We start from the raw sequence: 21,402 nt of genomic DNA, 5'->3' as shown, positions 1-21,402 counted from the left end.
GCATCGTAAAAAGCAGAGACATCACCCTGCCAACAAAAGTGCGTCTAGTCAAGGCTGTGGTATTCCCAGTTGCAATGTATGGCTGCGAAAGTTGGACCATAAGGAAGGCCGAGCATCAAAGAATTGAGGCTTTTGAACTCTGGTGCTGGAGAAGACTCTTGCGAGTCCCTTGGACTGCAAGGCGAACAAACCGGTCAGTCCTAGAGGAGATCAGCCCTGACTGCTCCTTAGAAGGCCAGATCCTGAAGATGAGACTCAAATACTTTGGCCACCTCATGAGAAGGAAGGACTCCTTGGAGAAGAGCCTAATGCTGGGAGCGGTTGAGGGCAAAAGAAGAAGGGGACAACAGAGGTGGCTGGATGGAGTCACTGAAGTAGTGGGTGCAAACTTAAATGGACTTCAAGGAATGGTAGAGGACAGGAAGGTCTGGAGGATCATTGTCCATGGGGTCGCGATGGGTCGGACACGACTTCACACCTAACAACAGCCTAATTCATTTGGGATGAAATTTCCTTAAATCCAAATACTTTAAATGGATTGTATGCCATTTCAGCCCCCTTAGTCCCAAAATTAGTGACAGTTATCATCTCTTGCTTATAACCAGTTCTTGTTTATTTAGAAAGTTTCTATGTCACCAGAGTCTTGCCCAAGGTACTTTACAGTCTAGCGATCAGAGATGCATATTGCCTTGCAATGTTTTTCTTAGTTCTCATGCTTATTTGTCCTGTATAGAGAATCTCCATAAATTCACTGATTATTTTCTGTAATATTTGCATTAACAATATTTACATTAATGATAATCTGTGCATTATCTGTCACTTGACTGAATGTAGAATCAGTCTGAGGTGAGTACAAGCATCATGTGGTCTTGTAAGAATCAGATGCTTGGAATCAGGCGTAACACGTACCTGAGAATGAACAGTAATGATCATTGTAACAGTTTATCTGCTGCCTGAGATAGACCTCCTTTCCTTACCACCTCTTCCTTCCTTCCAGTATAGCACTGACTTCCCGCTGCGTGGAAAGGCAGCATGCAAGAAGCAGAAAGCCATAGCTCAGTGGAGCATAGGCTATTTTACAAACCTAAAAATCTAATGGTGAGGAGCAAGAATTGGAATGCCCCTAAAGCATGTCAAAATATTTCAGATCACCCAGAAGATTAAAAAAATAATAATACAGCTGACAACAGGTCCCCACTCAGACATGCTCTCCATGGCCTGAATTAGTCTGTCCTCTTTAAGGGCCTTATCTAAATTCTGTTCCTATTATATTGTTTAAGATCACTTAAATTGTGTTATTTAGATTATTGTTGTTGTATTTGTTTATGTTATACTAGTAAATAAGCCCGCTGCACTCAAAATGCAGCGGGCGCTAGCGGGGCACGCCATGAGGGCGGCGGGGCTCTGCGGCCTGGCTTGGCAAGGGCGGGGTTGTCCTGTGGGCCTGGCGCCTCGCGGCCTACCTGGTGTGTTGGCGAGCAGGAGGGCAGGAGGCAGTCGAGGGGCTGTGGCGGCTCGCAGTGGCTCTGCGAGTTTTGGCCGGTGGTGGCTGGCTGGGCGGTCTGGCGGTGTCCTGTGGCGACGGAGCATCCGGCGGTGGGTCAGCAGGCAGGAGCGACTGCGTGCGGCGCTGCTGGAGCTGGGTGGCTGGTGCTCCGTGGGGCGGGGCGTGGCTGCCGCCAGCGATCCCCAAGCTTCTTCCAGCGGCCGCTGCTGGCTGGCTGGGCCGGGGGCGATGTGTCGGCGGCGGCTGCCGCGATCAGCGCTGTTGGAAGTCTGGTAGGTAATGGTGGCGGCCAGCCGGCCGCGTCAGAGCTCAGAGGGGGGCCGATCGGGAGGTGCTTCGCAAAGCACCTGCCAATTGGGCCCTCCGATTGTCAGTCCGCAGGAAGGGGCCAACCGGCACCCTTCCTCATCCCGGACAGGGTCCGCCGACGGAGCCCTTACTGTTTTATTTTATCCGCTCCACGAGGAGCGGTTAAAGGTATTAATTTGTTCCATGTATCCCCCATGTTGTATGAAAACCAGCCTGAGTCATATGGAAGGGCAGTATAGAAATCAAATAAATAAATACCCATGCTGGAAAAATAACAGAAAAAGAAGTAATTCAATAGCTACAATTTTCTGGCACTGGTGTTCAAAATCTCTCTGATGTGGCAGTTTCACTGGTTCACCCATGATTAATAATGGATCAGGAGTTCAACTTGTAAATTAAAAATGCAGTGAGAAATTCTGAAGGAAATTGGTAGGAAATATAGCCTGATTCTATGTAGGAATGAAAACTGAGGCTGGTTTTGTGATAAATTAGAAGACCTCAGATCATGTGTAGTGTTAAGGTAAAGGTAAAGGTATCCCCTGTGCAAGCACTGGGTCATGTCTGACCCTTGGGGTGACGCCCTCCAGCGTTTTCATGGCAGACTCAATACGGGGTGGTTTGCCAGTGCCTTCCCCAGTCATTACCGTTTACCCCCCAGCAAGCTGGGTACTCAGTGTAGTACACTGGGTACTGGGTGTAGTGTTAGTGCTTGATTTTAGTTCATTGTTGTACAGTACTGATGACTTTTTGTTTTATTCTTGTGGGGTACTTCGAACCGGTCTGGAGAAGTAACATACAAATTTCCCCAAAATAAATCAATGTACTTTCTTTCCTTGCCTATTCCTTCTTCCCTTTGCTTACAGCACAGAAATTGAAGTTTGTTCCTGGAGTTTGTTACTACAAACTTTGGTTTCTTCTCTTGCTTACAAATCAGGATTGAAATATGTCTCAGAATCTGAATGTGCAGGCAAACGGCAAACGGCAAACCACATTTTGTACATAAACTTAATTCCCAGCAGACTGAGCCCGTTCTTTGCATGAATGACCACTCAATACAACCTAAACTCACTTCCAAACCTGTTTCCTTAATATTGCAACTAGCTGAAAAACAGGACAAACATAAAGATCTAAAGGTCTGCCTGAATTAAAATGAAGAATATATCTCTTAATATACTGATAACAATATAACAAGCAATGGTTAAGGTGTCTGAAAACTGTGTTTAAGAACCAGGAACAGAAAAACAGAAAAGCGTCAGTTCCAAAGAAAGTTGTAGGATTTTCTTTCTGGACATTTTAAAAATATGACTGGATAAACATCTGTTAGACTTCATTTGGCCTAGGATTCAGAATACCCAATGCCAGCAGTCCATTCTAGCCTATGAGTAACTAAATATCTGAATAGATTCAAATGGGTAGCCGTGTTGGTCTGAAGCAGCACAATAAAATCAGAGTCCAGGAGCAACAAAGATTTATTCAGGGCATGAGCTTCCGAGTGTAAGCACTTTTCCTCAGACTCAAAAGCTCACGCCTTGAATAAATCTTTGTTGGTCTTAAAGGTGCTACTGGACTCTGATTTTATTGTAAATATCTGTATATTAGAATATTAACTAACACAAATAAAATTTTAGTTATTATAACTAATCTGATTTGAAAAGTTAATGATAGCTGTTCATATTAACAGTGGTCAGCAACCCCCGGTCCGGAAACCAGGACCAGTCCGTGGATCAGTACTGGGCCGCGGCTCCTCCTCATCCTCCTCCCCAGCTGCTGCCTCAGGGGCTGTCCTGCCACCTTTGGTGCTCTCCAGCGGCTGCCATGGCAGGGGCTCCCCCTCAGCATGGCACTGTGCAGCTGCTGCTGGCAGCACCCCCAGTGGGCAGCGGGAAGTCAGGGGCGCCTGCGGGAAAGCAAGTGGAGCAGGGGCTCAGGCGGCGGCAGCGGTGACATCCCTCGGCAAAAGACTACCCCCCCCCAGGCCTCAGTAAAATTGTCAAACATTGACCAGTCCCCAGTGATAAAAAGGTTGGGGACCACAGCATATTAAGAACTAAGACTTAGCCATTATTTTGACAACAAAGTTTAGAGTTGTGGGGAGAGGGATGAGAGAATAATTTAGCAGATAGGTTATGGCAGAAACACCAATTAGATGTGCTGTGCTCAGATTTGGAGGGATAGACCATCCCCCCCATACTATTTCCTCAGTAAAAATCCTATGCCTTCCTGCTCTTAGCCCTGGTAGAGAAACAAGCATTTGCTGCTGAAAGCATTTTTCTACCAGCCTTCTCGGAGACACTTTCTCTTATCTTTCAGAAATGGGCTGAGGACAATGCCTTGAATGAGGGATACAATTCAGGGTAATTTTCCTCCAGTTAAATGGGGATAAGCTACAGATGGAAACTGCTTACCCACTGAGGCCCATGAAAACTGAAAATGAGCTAAAGGAAGCAAACTCATGCAGTACCATAAATAAAGGAGTAAAAAGAAGAAATGTTGCAGAACTAAACTGAACTGAAACAAATTTATGCACCTCCGTACAAGTAGCATTGTGGCTGCCAAGAGACAGTCATGAGCTATTTTATTGAGGTATGCACAAAATCTCTTTCTATTTAACCTAAATATTTTTTCTCCACCCTATATATTTTATCCTTGATTAAACCTCTCACGGGTTGCTAATCATTAATGGGTTCTTTATTGTCACTGTGCAAACAGTTCATTCATGCCGATGACCTATCAAATTTCACAGACATGGTCTTTAATTGGATTTGTTCATTTCTAATCTGCTTAAACCTGCAAGGCTGTAATGCTTGACTAAGTATACATTCAACACCCTTATTTAAACTGGTAAAATAAATTGGAGATTCAGTCTGTGAATACCAATACAAATCATGCCATTGTTATTATGTACCTTGCAGTGGAAACAAAGATTAAGAACAGCGTTTAAGGGTTAGCATTTGTTGTATTCTAGTAGGTGATTTTAGTATCTAGATTTTTAAGGCAAAAATTTCAAAGCAACTTAGTCTAAGCCTAAAACCTGCCAGCGTTTGCTGGCAGGGGCTCATGAGAATTGTAGTCCATGGACATCTGGAAGGCCGCAGTTTGACTACCCCTGAATTACATACTACAAGTGAGAAAAATAAGTCCCCACAATTAGGAAAATGCCACCCATCAGGCCCAATATGATGGGGGTTAGGAAAGTGCTGACAGTTCGCATCCAAATTATGCTGACCCCATAGAATGTTCAAGGCAAGAGAGAAACAGTGGTGTTTGCTATTGCCTGCCTCTGCTTGACAGTCATATAGCTGCTATGAGGGGTGTCCTTGATTATAATGTTTCAAGTGACAAAAGTGTTCTGTTTCCCTTGCTGAAAAGGACACAGGAAAGGATGTTACAGTTTACAGTTTCAATCACACAAGAAGAAAGGTTCCCACACTTCTATAGTTCTACAAACTATGCAAAATAGAGTCGGATGAGAGGACATAAATTACATAGTCTATGGCAGGGTACGTGCTGTCGTTATGTATTATATGTGCTATCACGCTCTTGTTATGGCAGTTTCTACTTTCTATAGAATTATAATTCTATTTTCTGCACAGGTTGACATAACATGCCTGAGAGTTTTTAGCACTTTTCTTTTTTCTCCTCTGCACTGCTATTGCATCGCCTTTTGGTGCTGTTTTGATGGTGCTACGCACCACGTCATCTACCTTGAGTCTCAGTGAGAAAGGCAGACTGGAAATAAAGTAAATAAACAATGATGGCCTGCCCATTGCTGAACTCAGTTTCCTTCTCTACCAAAAACATTCTGACTGTGGACCTGGATGTTATGCAGGGTAGCAATCTGCAAGCTCATATGCATTTCTACCAGGAAGCAACAGCCATAACCTGGGCCACATTGTTTTAAAGGTAATTTCTCCTCCATTCCCCCCTCCCATGGGTCATTCTGCCTATGAACATCTGTGCCAGTCTTGTGCTTTCAAGGATCCCATGAGTCTGGAACAGGCTTTGTCAACCAGGGTTTCATGAAATCCTAGGGTTTCTTGATGGTCCTGGAAGGCTTTCCCAAATGGATAGGAGTTCATTCATTTTTAATATATAAACATTTATCTGGTGATAGGACCATATGTGGTCATGTTGACCTTACCCCCCCCCTCCCAAAATGGCCAGTGATGGGCCTGGTGGGAAGGGGAGGGGCCCCAGGTGAGCATGTACACAGCTAGGCTTCCCAACCTTATTCTGCAGGAAACCTTTGGGTTTCTTGAAGCCAGGGGTTTCTCAATGGTGAAAAAGCTGAGAAAGGCTGGTCTGGAGTAAGCCTATTTATAGGTTGCCAACATAGTCACAGCTTGCCTTTGTCCCAGTCCACCAGACTCAAGGGAGCTCACCATGTGAAAACCAGCTGAAATCTCCAGGGAAACCAATTCAAATGGAAAGAACAGAGTGAGTGACTGGCTATCACACTGACTGATGTGTCGCAGCCTGAGGAACTCCCTCCACCGCTACCCTGCAGCTTTGGCTGACCGACAGAGAGCGAGCGAGCGCGCGCGCGCGCGGGAGGGGAGGCGGGCGGGATTAGGAGTCCTGGGGAGGGGCATTGCTGTCCAGTGATCGACCACAGTCGCCGGAGGTGTCCGGTACAATTCACAAGAGTAAAATCCCGATCTCGCCCAAGCCATGAGCCTTGTAGCCAGTATGCCCTATTCGGCTCCTGACCCCGCCCACCCACCCCAAAAAAGCTGGCGACTCCGTTTTCTTCCTCCGCCCGTTCCTGAGCTGGCGCCGAGTTCGACCGAACTGCTGGCTGACCTGGAGGAAAAGATCCTAATGGACATCCAGACGCAGCCCGGGAACGGCCGTAGATCGAAATACGGCGGCGGCGGCGGCGACTTTTTGTTCGCGCTTCGGGTCGAGACGGAGAGCGGCGGGGCGAAGGGCTGAGCGGCGCTGGAGAAGAGCGACGTCAAGAGCCTGACAGCCCCTGAAACATCAACTCCAGAGACCCCAAAGGTGTCGGGATACCCAACATGGGCAGTGCGCTGCGGGACTGAGCACAACATAAAGGGTGTCCTGCAGGGGGCATTGGAGGAGATGGAAATTTAGCATAGAGAGGCTAGGCACTTCCCGGTGATTTTCAAATGATCTCCTCCAGTGTCCTGATGGGCTCAACAAACGATTTTCTGCTTTTGGAGCACACTTTCTGCTCGCCTGCCTCCACAGCAGTTGCAGACAACAGTTAGACACACTCTCTCTCTCTCTCTCCCTCTCTCTCTCTCTCACACACACACACACACACGTGCGGGGGGGGGGCACATGCACGCACACAATGCATAGTTGTTTATCTTCTGAATAAAAACTGTTTCGTTCTTTAAGCAGCCTGATGCTTCGCTCTCTCTGAATATTGAATCTCTGCCAACAAAAGGCACCAAACAGGATGATACATTCAAGGGTAACACAGACAGGACAAGGATACCCGGTGGCAGACCACGCAAAGAGGCTCTGGGAAAGGAAAGGTGTATTTCTGTAGGGACAGGGTAAAAACCAGAACGGCTGGAAAGGGCATTAAATGCGCAATAGTGCCACAAAGAAACGGAGATGCATTAGAGACACCCAAGAGCAATGTATTAGAAAAGAGAATGCAGAATACTTTTATGAACCCTTTCCAGGCAAAAATGCCTCCTGAACACCTCAGAACAAGCCCAGATATGCAGTAAACAAACAATAGTACCAGCTGCCATCATCATTTATAATAATATCAGGGCTCCCTCAGCCTCACCCACCTCACAGGGTGTCTGTTGTGGGGAGAGGGAAGGGAAGGTGACTGTAAGCCACTTTGAGACTCCTGGTAGAGAAAAGTGGCATATAAGAACCAACTCTTCTTCTTATAGGTGTATCTGAATTTTGGTTTAAATAACCATAAAATAAAGATTGATTGATTGGAACAATAGTACCACGGAAAACAGTAGGATGCATTAAAGGCACTCCAGAACAGTATTTTGAAAATCCAAATGCAGAAATAGCATTAATGTATTAACCCTTTCCAGGCCAAAATGCCTCTGGAAAACCAGAGACCAGACTGAAACAGACATTAAACAAATTACAGCACTGCAATCTACAGCGAGGTGTATTAAACACATTCCAGAACAGTATTTCAGAAATATTGTGCACATTAACCCTTTCCTGGACCAAATGCCTCTGGAACAGGCCAGAAAGGGCATTAAACAAATAATAGTAGCTCCAGAAAACAGAATGCCTTATAGGCACTCCAGGACAATGTTTTGGGAAACAAAAGAGGCATATTTTATTACGCCTTTCCCTCTTCAAATACCAGTTCTTCATCTGTCTTTCCAATCAAATCAAAGTCAGTGTTTGCATCACAAGTTTTGTTCTCATTCATCCACTGTGCACAAGTGACATTAACCCTTTCATTTATTGTCCTCACCTTCATTTTGACCCACTCCCTGAATTAAGACAGCAAATTCCAGGTGGCCCCACAGAAGGTGTATAGAACAGCAGATGAAGATACCATAGAACGTTCAATCTTTATGTTCAGTTAAAGAAGAAAACATCTATGTTAGAAAATCTGAGACAATCACCACCAGTCTGAATAGATGTGTCCAGCTATGGGGAGCAACGAGCCTCAGGAGAGGGCAGTATATAAATATAATGAAATAAAACCATTTCGGTTGTTTATACACATTAATATGACATCTCTGATTGATTGTTAGTTGATTGCATAATGCACCAAGGCTTGTGGAACTCTAGCAAACTGATGGATGTGCAAGTGGGGGACCCACAGAAACCCGTGGGGAGACCTTCCACTGCCAGTCCTTGCCCTGTGCTGTGCAGCCTCCAACGAGCTGACCACTATTAGCTTTAGGCCATGTTGTTATGTGCGAAGTCGTGTCCGACCCATCGCGACCCCATGGACAATGATCCTCCAGGCCTTCCTGTCCTCTACCATTCCCCGGAGTCCATTTAAGTTTGCACCTACTGCTTCAGTGACTCCATCCATCCACCTCATTCTCTGTCGTCCCCTTCTTCTTTTGCCCTCGATCTCTCCCAGCATTAGGCTCTTCTCCAGGGAGTCCTTCCTTCTCATGAGGTGGCCAAAATATTTGAGTTTCATCTTCAGGATCTGGCCTTCTAAAGAGCAGTCAGGGCTGATCTCCTCGAGGACTGACCGGTTTGTTCGCCTTGCAGTCCAAGGGACTCGCAAGAGTCTTCTCCAGCACCAGAGTTCAAAAGCCTCAATTCTTTGACGCTCGGCCTTCCTTATGGTCCAACTTTCGCAGCCATACATTGCAACTGGGAAGACCATAGCCTTGACTAAACGCACTTTTGTTGGCAGGGTAATGTCTCTGCTTTTTAGGATGCTGTCTAGATTTGCCATAGCTTTCCTCCCCAGGAGCAAGCGTCTTTTAATTTCTTTGCTGCAGTCCCCATCTGCAGTGATCTTGGAGCCCAGGAAAATAAAATCTGTCACTATCTCCATTTCTTCCCCTTCTATTTGCCAGGAATTGAGAGGGCCGGATGCCATGATCTTTGTTTTCTTGATGTAGAGTTTCAAGCCAACTTTTGCACTCTCCTCCTTCACCCGCATCAACAGGCTCTTTAGTTCCTCTTCACTTTCTGCCATTAGAGTGGTATCATCTGCATATCTGAGGTTGTTGATATTTCTCCCTGCAATCTTGATCCCAATTTGTGACTCCTCTAATCCCGCATTTCTCATGATGTGCTCTGCATACAAGTTAAATAGGCAAGGCGACAGTATACAGCCTTGCCGAACTCCTTTCTCAATTTTGAACCAGTCAGTGATTCCATGTTCAGTTCTCACTGTTGCTTCTTGACCTGCATATAAATTTCTCAAGAGACAAATAAGATGCTCTGGTATTCCCATCTCTTTAAGAACTTGACACAATTTGTTGTGCTCCACACAATCAAAGGCTTTAGCATAGTCAATGAAGCAGAAATAGACGTTCTTCTGGTACTCCCTAGCTTTCTCCATGATCCAGCGTATGTTGGCAATTTGATCTCTAGTTCCTCTGCCTCTTCGAAATCCTGCCTGTACTTCTGGAAGTTCTCGGTCCACATATTGCTGGAGCCTAGCTTGTAGGATTTTGAGCATAACTTTGCTAGCATGAGAAATTAGTGCAATGGTGCGGTAGTTTGAACATTCTTTGGCATTGCCCTTCTTTGGGATTGGAATGTAAACTGACCTTTTCCAATCCTGTGGCCATTGTTGAGTTTTCCAAATTTGCTGGCATATTGAGTGTAGCACTTTTACTGCATCGTCCTTTAAGATTTTGAATAGTTCAACTGGAATGCTGTCACTACCACTAGCTTTATTGTTGCTCAGACTTCCTAAGGCCCATTTGACTTCACATTCCAGGATGTCTGGCTCCAGGTCAGTAACTACCCCATTGTGGTCATCAGGGATGTTAAGCTCGCTCTTGTATAGTTCTTCTGTATAATTTTGCCACCTTTGTTTGATCTCTTCTGCTTCTGTGAGGTCCCTACCATTTTGGTCCCTTATCATACCCATCTTTGCATGAAATGTTCTCTTCATATCTCCAATTTTCTTGAAAAGATCTCTGGTCCTCCCCATTCTATTGTTTTCTTCTATTTGCTTGCACTGTTCATTTAAGAAGGCATTCTTATCTCTTCTAGCTTTTCTCTGGAATTCTGCATTCAATTGGGTGTATCTTTCTCTTTCTCCCTTGCCTTTCACTTCCCTTCTCTCCTTAGCTATTTGTAAAGCTTCCTCAGACAGCCATTTTGATTTCTTGCATTTCTTTTTCTTTGGGATGGTTTTAGTTGCTACCTCTTGTACAATGTTGCGAACCTCCGTCCATAGTTCTTCAGGCACTCTGTCTATCAGATCTAATTCCTTAAATCTATTTGTCACCTCCACTGTGTATTCGTCGGGGATATGATTTATTTCATACCTGAGTGGCCTAGTGCTTTTCCCTACTTTCTTCAATTTAAGCCTAAATTTTGCAACAAGAAGCTCATGATCTGAACCACAATCAGCTCCTGGTCTTGTTTTTATTGACTGGATAGAACTTTTCCATCTTTGGCTGCAGAGCACATAGTCAATCTGATTTCTGTGTTGACCGTCTGGTGATGTCCATGTGTAGAGTCGTCTCTTGGGTTGCTGGAAAAGAGTGTTTGCTATGACCATTGTATTCTCTTGACAAAATTCTACCAGCCTGTGCCCTGCTTCATTTTGTACTCCAAGGCCAAACTTGCCTGTTATCCCGGTTATCTTTTGGCTTCCTACTTTAGCATTCCAATCCCCCATGATGATAAGCACATCATTTTTGGGCGTTGCTTCTAGAAGGTGTTGTAGGGCTTCATAGAACTGATCAACTTCATCCTCTTCAGCAGCAGTGGTTGGGGCGTAGACCTGGATCACTGTGATGTTGAATGGTTTGCCTTGGATTCGAACTGAGATCATTCTGTCATTTTGGGGATTGTATCCCAAGACTGCTTTTCCTACTCTCTTATTGATTATGAAGGCTACTCCATTTCTTCTGCGAGATTCTTGTCCACAGTAGTATACCTGATGGTCATCTGAATTAAATTCACCCATTCCTGTCCATTTTAGTTCACTGATTCCTAAAATGTCAATGTTCAGTCTTCTCATTTCTTGTTTAACCACGTCCAGCTTGCCTTGATTCATGGATCTGACGTTCCAGGTTCCTATGGAATAAAAATCTTTACAGCATCGGACTGTCTTTTCGCCACCAGTTACTTCCACAACTGAGCGTCCTTTCGGCTTTGGCCCAGCCGCTTCATTCATTCTGGCGCTACTCGTACTAGCCGTCTGCTCATCCCCAGTAGCATATTGGACACCTTCCGACCTGAGGGGCTCATCTTCCAGCGTCATATCGTTATGCCTATTGGAACTGTCCATAGAGTTTTCATGGCAAAGATACTGGAGTGGTTTGCCATTTCCTTCTCCAGTGGATCACCTTTTGTCAGAGCTCTCAGCTATGACCTGTCCGTCTTGGGTGGCCCTGCACGGCATAGCTCATAGCTTCACTGAACTACGCAAGCCCCCTTGCCACAACAAGGCAGCGATCCTTGAAGGGGGTATAGGCCATGATTTAAGGCCAAAGGTACAACCAGACAGTTCAGCGGGCTTGGAACTGAAAGTATACGCAGCCCTGACTCACCACAGACGACCCAGCTGCCTGTCACTCCCACCAAATACTGTACCAGCCTCCCTTCCTGTAATCTGGCCAACTGTACTTCCCACAGTTCTTCTGTAGGTCATCCCTACCTTTTCATGGGGATCTTTGGGTGCGAGGCAACCCAGCATTTCAGACAGTTTTGTGCAATGTCTGAGCAAGTGGAAACATTTCTAGCTAATATGAATGGATTGTATCCTCCCATTTTGGGGATGTTAGGTGGCATGGTATAGCAAAGGTATCCATCTCTGCTTCTTACTTGCTTTGAAAGCTCCTTGCTGGCATCTCCATGTTGGCTGTGCTGTGACACACAACTCCCATTTTTCATTCCACTTTTCAGTTTTATGCAATTCCTCATATTTGTAGAAACAGATCTCCTATCTTTCAGTGGCTCCTAGTGATGTTACAGATGTAACTCACCTCCATGCAATGTAAAGCTTCAACTGCCTGTTTCCTCAGTTAAAAGGACAAGACATTTTTCTGCAGACCTGCTGGTAACTATGCCATTTTATCATATGAACTCCCAGACAGTAGAATCATATCCACAACAGAGGCTGAGGGAGAAAATGCACAGAGATTTAGTGAAAGGCAAGATATGGAGTTTGTGACATTTCTGTGCAACATTCAGAATTGTATAGTATAATCAGAGTAATCACTGACAGCAAACTTAATATTAAGCAATTTTATGCCTTTTTTTTTTTGCTGCAACAGACTAGGTCGGCCCTCTGAGTAAAGAATAGCCTTTTGAATGATCCTATGTCTTTCAAATATATTTACATGCTACCAAAAATCCAATATGTGGCATATTAGTAGAAAGAAGTATGAACTTGCAATTCAACACACAAACTCATTCTTAGAAGGAAAGTCATCTTTAATATTTAGTATTATGATTAAATAGCAAAATAATTCCAAGGGCCACTAACTAAAATTTAAAGCCAGTAATAAAAATTAACCTTCAATGAAAAATCAGCTGACGTTATAGCTAAATGATCAAGTAATTAAAACTATTAGTGCAGGTAGCACTAATCTTTGCCTAAATTCATAACTGATGCAAGCAAGATGCAGTCCTATGAAATCCATAGCAGAAAGGCAAGGAAAGTGAACAGCTATCCAGAATCATTCCTGAAGCAAACAGGTAGGACTGAAATCACTCAATTGTGGGACACACACCCCCTGCTGCATTCTGAAGGCTTTTTTGCCTGGAAAGAACTAATAAGTGGAAAGTATGTCTGTTTTTAGATTTTCAGCATATTGTTCTGCAGTGCCTTTAACAAATCCCATTGCTTTTTTTGTGGTAGATTGATTTGTTTAAATGCCTGTTGTAGTCTGTTACATGGTGCTCTGGAGGCATTCTGGCCTGGAAAGAATTAATAAAAGCATGAGAGTTCTGCATTTTCTATTCTAAAGAATTGTTTTGGCCTGGAAAGGGTCAATAAATGTGTGAGAGATCTGCATTTTCATTTTAAAAATATTGTTCTCAAGTGCATCCCACTGTTTTTTGCTGTACTGTTTTGTTGTTGTTGTTGTTGTTTAATCCTTATTCTGGTCTCTTCCAGGATGTTCTGGAAATATTTTAGCTTGGAAAGGTTTAATACCAGTATAAGCTTTCTGCATTTTCTCTTTTAAAATACTGTTCAGGAGTTCACTGCTTTTTGCAGTTTGTTGTTTGTTTAATGTCCATTCCAACCTGTTCTGGTAGCATTTTGCCCTAAAAAGAGTCGATAAGCATGTGAGAGTTCTACATTTTCATTTCTAAAATACTGTTCTCAGGTTTCTTTAATGCATCCCACTCTTTCTTGTGGGCATTCTGTTTAATGCCCATCCTCACCTGTTCCATGGTGTTCCAGTGACATTTTGACCTGCATGAGTATTCTGCATTTTCTCTTCTAAAATATTGGTCTTGAGTATCTATAATGCATCTCCCTGGTTTTGGTGATACGGTTTGTTTAATGCCCATCCTGCCTTCTAGTTCATATCTTGCTTTTATTTTCTAAAATATTGGTTTGTACTGCATCCCACTATTTTGGGTGTGGCACTATTGATCATTCAATGCCCAATCCAGCCCATTCTGTGCTGTTCTGCTATTCTCCCATTTCTCTATGCATCTGAGGTACTGCTTCTGAGCCCTTAATGCCTGAAATGCTTGGGCTTAATGGCAGAAATGCACATCTGAATTGTGGAAAAGACTGTAGGTCTTTAGGGTAAACCACAGTAAATCCTGATACTGCTATTTGCTATCTAATACAGTACAGTAACAGTAAATAAGGAAACCAAAAGCGTTCAATAACTTAATTTTCTAGGAGGTGCGAGTTCTATATGTTTTATGGTAGAAAGTAGGATCATGTGCTTATAACTCGTCCTCTCCTTTCCCCACCCCTGGCTTCAAACTAGAGTACCAAGCTCTTTTTGCCCTCTTCAGAGCTGCTAAAGCAAATCAATAGGGGCAGATCTATTTAATTAAAGCAGCATAAAAACTAGCCTTCAGTTCACCAAACCCAGACACTTTTGATGCTGTTCTTGATCCATCATGGCAGCAACGTTATTACAGGCACAACAAGTGAGCCTGAGGAATGAGAACACACAATTCAGATAAATCAGTGTCAAATAACTACCAATCCCTTCTTCTCTAGGACATACACCTAGATAGATTAGAACCAATTATCAAAAGGATCAAAACAGTTTCATCCAGTTACTTCACTTGTATCTCAATTATTCTAACCGCAATGTTGTCATTCTAATTTATCATCCTAGAAACATGCTACCTGGCTGCCGCCACCCTGTGCTCTGACTGAGAGCCTCATCCCTCTCAAAAGAATTTGAATAGAACCATCTTCAGTGTGATGCAGTCTATGGCTATCAGTTGTGACATCAAAATACTGCTGTCCTGTCACAAACATCTTCTCCATATTGGTGTTCTCCATACTTAGTTATTGACCATTGCATAGCCAACCTTAGCAAACAGTTGTGGGAATTTGTACAAACACAAACAAGAGACAGACAGACAGACAGCATGACAGACAGAGAGCATGACATTCAGGAAAGGTTGGAATATCTCCCCATATATCTCCCTTAATTTGGTCAGGTCTAAGTGAGGGATTATTTTTCTGGGCTCCATACAGACATGCAACAAGGACCCTCATATGATCCCATCTCATAATTTCATGAGTCATGAAAGGGAAAGTGTGTGTTTTATTTGTGAAATTACAAGTGAGGTCATGGCTATGAGTTTTCAACCTAAACCCAGCAAACCAGGATCCAGGTTAAGTGTATCCATCCACCTTTCCCATGTTTGTGGCCTAGATGGAGCTGGCAAAATATACATGGCTGAGATTACCCCCCATTTTTTTTCACACAGCATAGAAATATTCTGTCACTTGTGTGATGTCCCATATAGTAGCAAATTTCACGGGGATGCCTGAAAACCCAGAGGGGACAATGCTGAGTGAGATGGACATAGTCTAACTCAGCACAAGGCAGCCACATTTGTTCATCAGGGGTACATTAGTTTTTAAAAAATCAGTCTAGGAATGAGTCCACATTTGCTTATAACTCCCAACACAGGCAGCCAGCACTAAAGAAGTCCATGGTTGTGTGAAACACCCAGCAGAAATCAAACTCTACAGTCAGAACTTACACACCACCTAATGCAGGGGTAGTCAAACTGCAGCCCTCCAGATGTCCATGGACTACAATTCCCATGGACCTACTGTCTCCATAGAAGCAGTTTATGCCTTCAGCCAGGTGGCATCTAGTTTTGCAGCACTTGCTGAAATACCTGCAGGTGTGAATCAGCCCAAATTGGCTCCAAAGAAGCTTACATCCTAGCCTACCTTCCTACAGTGGTGATGCAAGCAGCTTGCCTTGGACCAAGGATGATCTTTTATATTAGACCACCCACACACGTCCTTTATGCCACTGCTCTTAGAGCAAAGAACATCACACCCAGCACAGGCAGTCAATTACTCAGGGTACATGATCCATACTGATTTTATGCAAGCCAGCACTGTGGGGATAAAATGCACCAGAACTTGTATTGTAGACTGGTTTTTAAAATGAGCATTGAGTTCTCAGGCCTTATATTAGTCCCTGAAGGGTGATGAACACATCAAATTGCCTTAGACTCTTGGTCCCCCAAAGTCAGTGTGTTTATTCAGTCTGGCATGAGCTCTCCAGGGTTTCAGGCATTCACATTGCCCATTACTTCATCATTTCAACTGTAGGTGGTAGGGATTGAACCTGGAATCTTTCGTGTGCAAAGCAGTTGCCTTATCATTGATCCACAATCCCTCAGGCATAGGCAAATCTTTCAGCTTCAGCACTTTTTCTATCTCTAATATATGGGTAAAGATTACTGCAGATGTATGTGAAACACTGGAAATGTTATGCCTAGATGCTAACTATTGTCTGTTAATGGCAATGCTAGCAAGTTATGATGATCTCATCATGCATTTTAATAGGCTTCATTATGCTCTCCACTGGTGCTTGTGGGCCTATAGTCCATCCATACTGCTTTATGAACTAGGCTCTACTCACATGTTTCAGCATGTGACAGGTAAAGGAAACACCCTGCTCATGTTGTCTCCCAGTGGCTGGAAGCCCTGCCAAGCAGATCATGTGCATGAACTAGCTTACGTTGCAGTCATCTTTGAACATAGCAAAACTGTAAAAGTAGCACACATGCTAATGCATCAGGAGTTGAATCCTACATATAGTAGGGCATCCATACGACTGGCCTGGCATAGGCTGAAGTAGCTAGAATACAATTCAGGAATGTTCCCCCACGTACAGAGAGAGAGAGAGAGAGAGAGAGAGAGAGAGAGAGAGAGAGAGAGAACTAACATAACCATGTGAACAAACTCTAAATGATACCTTTCAAAACAGTAAGAAATTAAAACCTTTTCTACTCAAAAGCTCTAATCATACCACTGCATCTGATCGAGCTCACAGAAGATGATCAGAACAATAGAAGTAGCCTTTCAAATCCAAATAACTCAGGGATTAATACCACTTCTGGTATACAAGTACATTTCCTTTCACCTAACAAAAAGTTCAAAACCTTTAATCTCTCCTACATAAAAATATTGTGTAAATTCCATCTTTGGTCATACTCCAAGAAAAAACTTAAGTGGATGTCCTCCGGATATCATTAAATGATACTACTAATTCTATCCAATTAGTAATAATTTAGAGCAATATTTAAAACTGCATATTTTCCTATTATCTTTTCATGTATAAGCCCACACTTTCTTGTCCAACTGGTGACAAATCTTTTGTCCTTTTAGGGGGAAAGATACACTTCTATGAATGAAGGAGAACCGCCTGGCATAGTCTGACCTCTCCACGCTTGGAAGCTAAGCAAGATTGGAACTTGGAAAGGAGACCATCAAGGAAGGCAATGGCTTCTTACTTGCCTTGAAAGTCGGTTGGCTTTAACTATTGCTTCTTACATTCATAGTGGCTAGACAGAAGTTGTGGAGCTGATTATTCCCATTCCTTATGTGGGAGGCGAATCTGAATTTTGTGTGCAAACAGAACCAGGGAATGAGAATCAGTTCTGGTTGAAATGTTTATTGAGCATTCTAACCTCACTAATTCCAGCATAATGGATTTGCACCCATGTTCAGTTTACATAAGAATTTGTGGATTACAAGTCCTATTTCACCCATAGTTACAGATTTCAGTGGGCTAGCCATGTTAGTTCAAAAAGGAAGAAAGAAGTCTTTTGGCATGTTAAACTAATAGATTTGGGCTGCAATTCTAAAAGCATTTTCCTCAGAATCCACCCTGCTGAATAAAATGAGACATACTTCTGAGTAAACCTTGATCTCGTGCATAAACTTTAATGTACTATTAGATGTATGAAGTGGTATATAGATGTAGAAAGATTTATGTGTGTATACATGCTGGGGGGGGGACAAAACTCAGCAGTATACAAAATACAAGCATTGGCCATTCACAACAGCTGAAATCGGTAACAGCACAGTCTACTCATTTATATTAAGCAATTTCATACATGCAGAGGTGAAGAAATGGTTGAAATGGACATGAGACCTTTCTGGCTAAGTTATTGCAGTGGTTCCTTTTTAGTTTACCACTGAATTGCCAGGAACATCAGTCCTTCTAATAACGTCTCTCTATGACAGGACAAATTCAGCAAAGAGAGACAAAGAATAGTTTGTATTGTGCTAATGAGAACGGTGAGAGAATCCAAACAAAAAGGGTGTGATCTAGCATACATGGTACAGCACAATTTTATGAAACACTCTTTTATTCCAGATGGATGGATGGATTGGTTGCCCCCCCCAAAAAAACAAAAATCCTTTCTTGTTGCCTTCTTTTAAGTGTACCTGCTTCCCTCCTTTTTGTTGCTAAAAATAAAAACTGTTTTTTTGTTTTTGTTGTCTCCTGCTTTTCACTACCAGTTTGGTGTAGTGGTTAGGAGTGCAGACTTCTAATCTGGCAAGCCAGGTTTGATTCTGCACTCCCCCACATGCAGCCAGCTGGGTGACCTTGGGCTCGCCACAGCACTGATAAAACTTTTCTGACCGAGCAGTGATATCAGGGCTCTCTCAGCCTCACCCACCTCACAGGGAGTCTGTTGTGGGGAGAGGAAAGGGAAGGTGATTGTAAGCTGCTTTGAGACTCCTTCGGGTAGAGAAAAGCGGCATATAAGAACCAATTCTTCTTCTACCCAAAGGACTCTCAAAGTGGCTTACAACCCACCCTTCCTTTCCTTACAATAGACCTCCTGTGAGATAGGTAAGGCTAAAAGAGAGAGAACTGTGACTGGCCTAAGGCCAGCCAACTGGCTGCATATGGAGGAGCAGGGAATCAATGCTGGTTCTCCAGATTAGAAGCCACCACTCTTAACCACCACACCATGCTGACTCCCTAAAAACACTGCTTGTGTGGGTCACCTATCTTGCTACAAGTGCAGTCTGGTAACTAGGCAGGGGAGGAAGTTTGGGAAGAACACCTGTACCATACAGGTAATCCACACACTATGCTTCAGTGATACTGGGTGGCTTGGTGCTTACTACAGCCATCAGTATACTTTTTAATTAATTAAGCATCCGTCAAGAAACACGTATTAAAGAGGGGAAGGAAGTTACCTTCTTATAGTTTGATAGCCCTGATCATGGGGACAGAAAAGCAACTAGGCGGTCTTAAGAGGCACAAAGTCCAAGAGAAAGACCATCCAGGAATGCCTCAATATTAACAGTGATGGGATAAGGAGTGAGGGGCAAAAGTCCACATTTTCATCACTACCTTTCCCCCTATATTTTATGCTTTTGCTAACTGAACCCCTTCTGGTCACTCCAGTCCTCTCCCCGCACCCCTCCCTGGTTCTATGTAGGCTTCATCCCTTTGAACAAGAAAGAAATCATGGGGCTTTGATAGAGACTCTGGATAAAATTAAGAACTTCAAACTCTTAGGGCTTCCCCCCCCCCTTTTTTTTTGGAAGAAAAAGAAAAACAGATGTCCTGTTTGTTAAGTATAAATAACTCCGTACGTTGAAACCTTTCTTTTACGCTGCATTAAACTTTATTTAATGCAGGGTGCCCCCTTCAACTGTAAAAAGGCAGAGAGAGAGCAAAATCGTGGGGTGACAAAGCCCTAAATCTTGTTCTTTCCCCTCTAGGGAAACAGAAGAATATAGGAGGAAAAGGCTTTCAGGCAGATGAAAGAGCTCTGAATGATTCCTACCAATCCTTTGGGGGCGGGGAGGGGAATGGGCCCTGGCCCAAAGAAGCTTTTTTAAAAAAAATTTATTTCTTGGCAGGACTGAAATGTTGGCCATTTTTATGACCCCCACTTAAAGCACTTCCATGACAGGCCCAAGAGGAGAAGGGCACCTTTGATGCAATCCATCAAGCACTCCCCCCTGCCACTCCCCCACCCCCGTCAGTGCCCACTGGGACCTGTCCATTAGCAAAACCTGGGAGCAAGATGACGCAGCAATCCTTCACGCTGATGGATCCACGCGATTGGAATGACTTCCGGCACTGGGACTTACGTGAGCACGTAGTTGACGCTGACGATACAGTGAGGCCGTGAAGACCGGCTGTTGTGAACAATGGTGGCGTAGCTCTGCACCCAGACCCAGCCTCCCTGCTTGGCTAGGAAGCGGTAATATTTTGTGGTCACCTGACCTTTCACTAGCACTGAAAGAGAAAAAAAATTAAATGACAATTAGCTAGTAATGATCAACCCAGTTTGTACTCTTGGGAAAGACTGCCAGCAAAGCACTAGGGCATCTACAGTTTGCTTATTTCATTCCATCGATTGAATGCATATCCTGCTGCTTGAAAAGCTCAGGGTGGTTTAAGGGTTCCAGGTGGTCCGTCAACAACATATGCATGGGATCACCAACAAGGTTATTGCAGCAGGTGCACCTCACCATTCATTGGACCAAAGAAATGCTCTCAGGGTTCTGGCAAGAGACCCCAAGGCCACTTGGTTGGGTGACCGCACACTGCACCAACACCATGAAAATTTGGGTGAATAAATTGTGAAGACTAATCTGCTATTCAAAAGGCACAGCCACCCAAGACCATGCACCATACCTATTGCATAAGAAGTCACATGACTCCCTCTGTATCACTCTTACCATTATCATGACAGATGGCAGAAAAAAATAATACTCTTCAGAAAGGTCTATCAGGTATTCAATGCAAATGCAAAACCACTTCCTGCCTGGCCGCCAATCAATTTTCAAATCTATCTCTAGCACATGGTAAATTACATTACTGTAGATCACAAATGGCAATTGTTAGTTACAAAGAATCTATAAGCTTCCTGCAAAATTGTTCTTTCTTGGCAATAACTAGCGAGAATCAAAGATTTATGGGGGCTGTGCAACCAAGAGGTTCAATCATGGCTTCTTCACCCAGCCAACACGTACAAAGGGCCAGGGACCTATAGTCTGCTAAAGGGGTTAAGGCTTTCTCATAGCAAATTGCCAACACTGGCTCAAACTACAATTTCCAGTCCTCCTTGGGAGAAGGTTTAAGTAGGTTAACTATGTTCAAAACTGGCTTAAATGTGTAATGTAGATGTGAGCAACATACAGTGGTCCCAAAGCTAGTTAAAATGGAATTCTGAGATTTAAGCAGATAGGGACTAAAAGGGCTCAGTCAAAATAGTGCCGTTTCCAATCCACATTGTTTTTGCAGAAGTCTTATTGATTTCAGTGGAGCTGTTTTGCAAGTACATGTGCTTATGGCATAGATTTAAGTATATGAGCATCAATTAAATTAAACCTGGTGCTGAAAAACTGGGGGCCACAAACCAAACACTAGGGATTCATTGTTTTTTAGACTTTTAAAATGGAAATCTAAGCTTCGCCTTTGGAACTCTGTAGGCTGTCTTGGCTTTAGAAATTAGCAGTTGTG

General features: G+C 43.6%; 1 protein-coding gene across 1 annotated transcript in view; it reads right to left on the bottom strand.

Moving 5' to 3' along the window:
* SIM1 (SIM bHLH transcription factor 1) overlaps nt 1-21,402 on the bottom strand; it is a 94,748-nt gene that overhangs the window by 36,836 nt on the left and 36,510 nt on the right. Inside the window, exon 9 of the mRNA XM_077303457.1 lies at nt 20,025-20,172. Within this exon, the coding sequence (XP_077159572.1) occupies nt 20,025-20,172 (148 nt within the window). The remainder of the gene's footprint in view (nt 1-20,024; nt 20,173-21,402) is intronic.

The sequence above is a fragment of the Paroedura picta genome, chromosome 1 (assembly GCF_049243985.1).
Source record: "Paroedura picta isolate Pp20150507F chromosome 1, Ppicta_v3.0, whole genome shotgun sequence".
Taxonomy (NCBI): domain Eukaryota; kingdom Metazoa; phylum Chordata; class Lepidosauria; order Squamata; family Gekkonidae; genus Paroedura; species Paroedura picta.
Note: the sequence above shows the minus strand (reverse complement) of the source record. Positions and strands in the feature narration are given on the sequence as shown.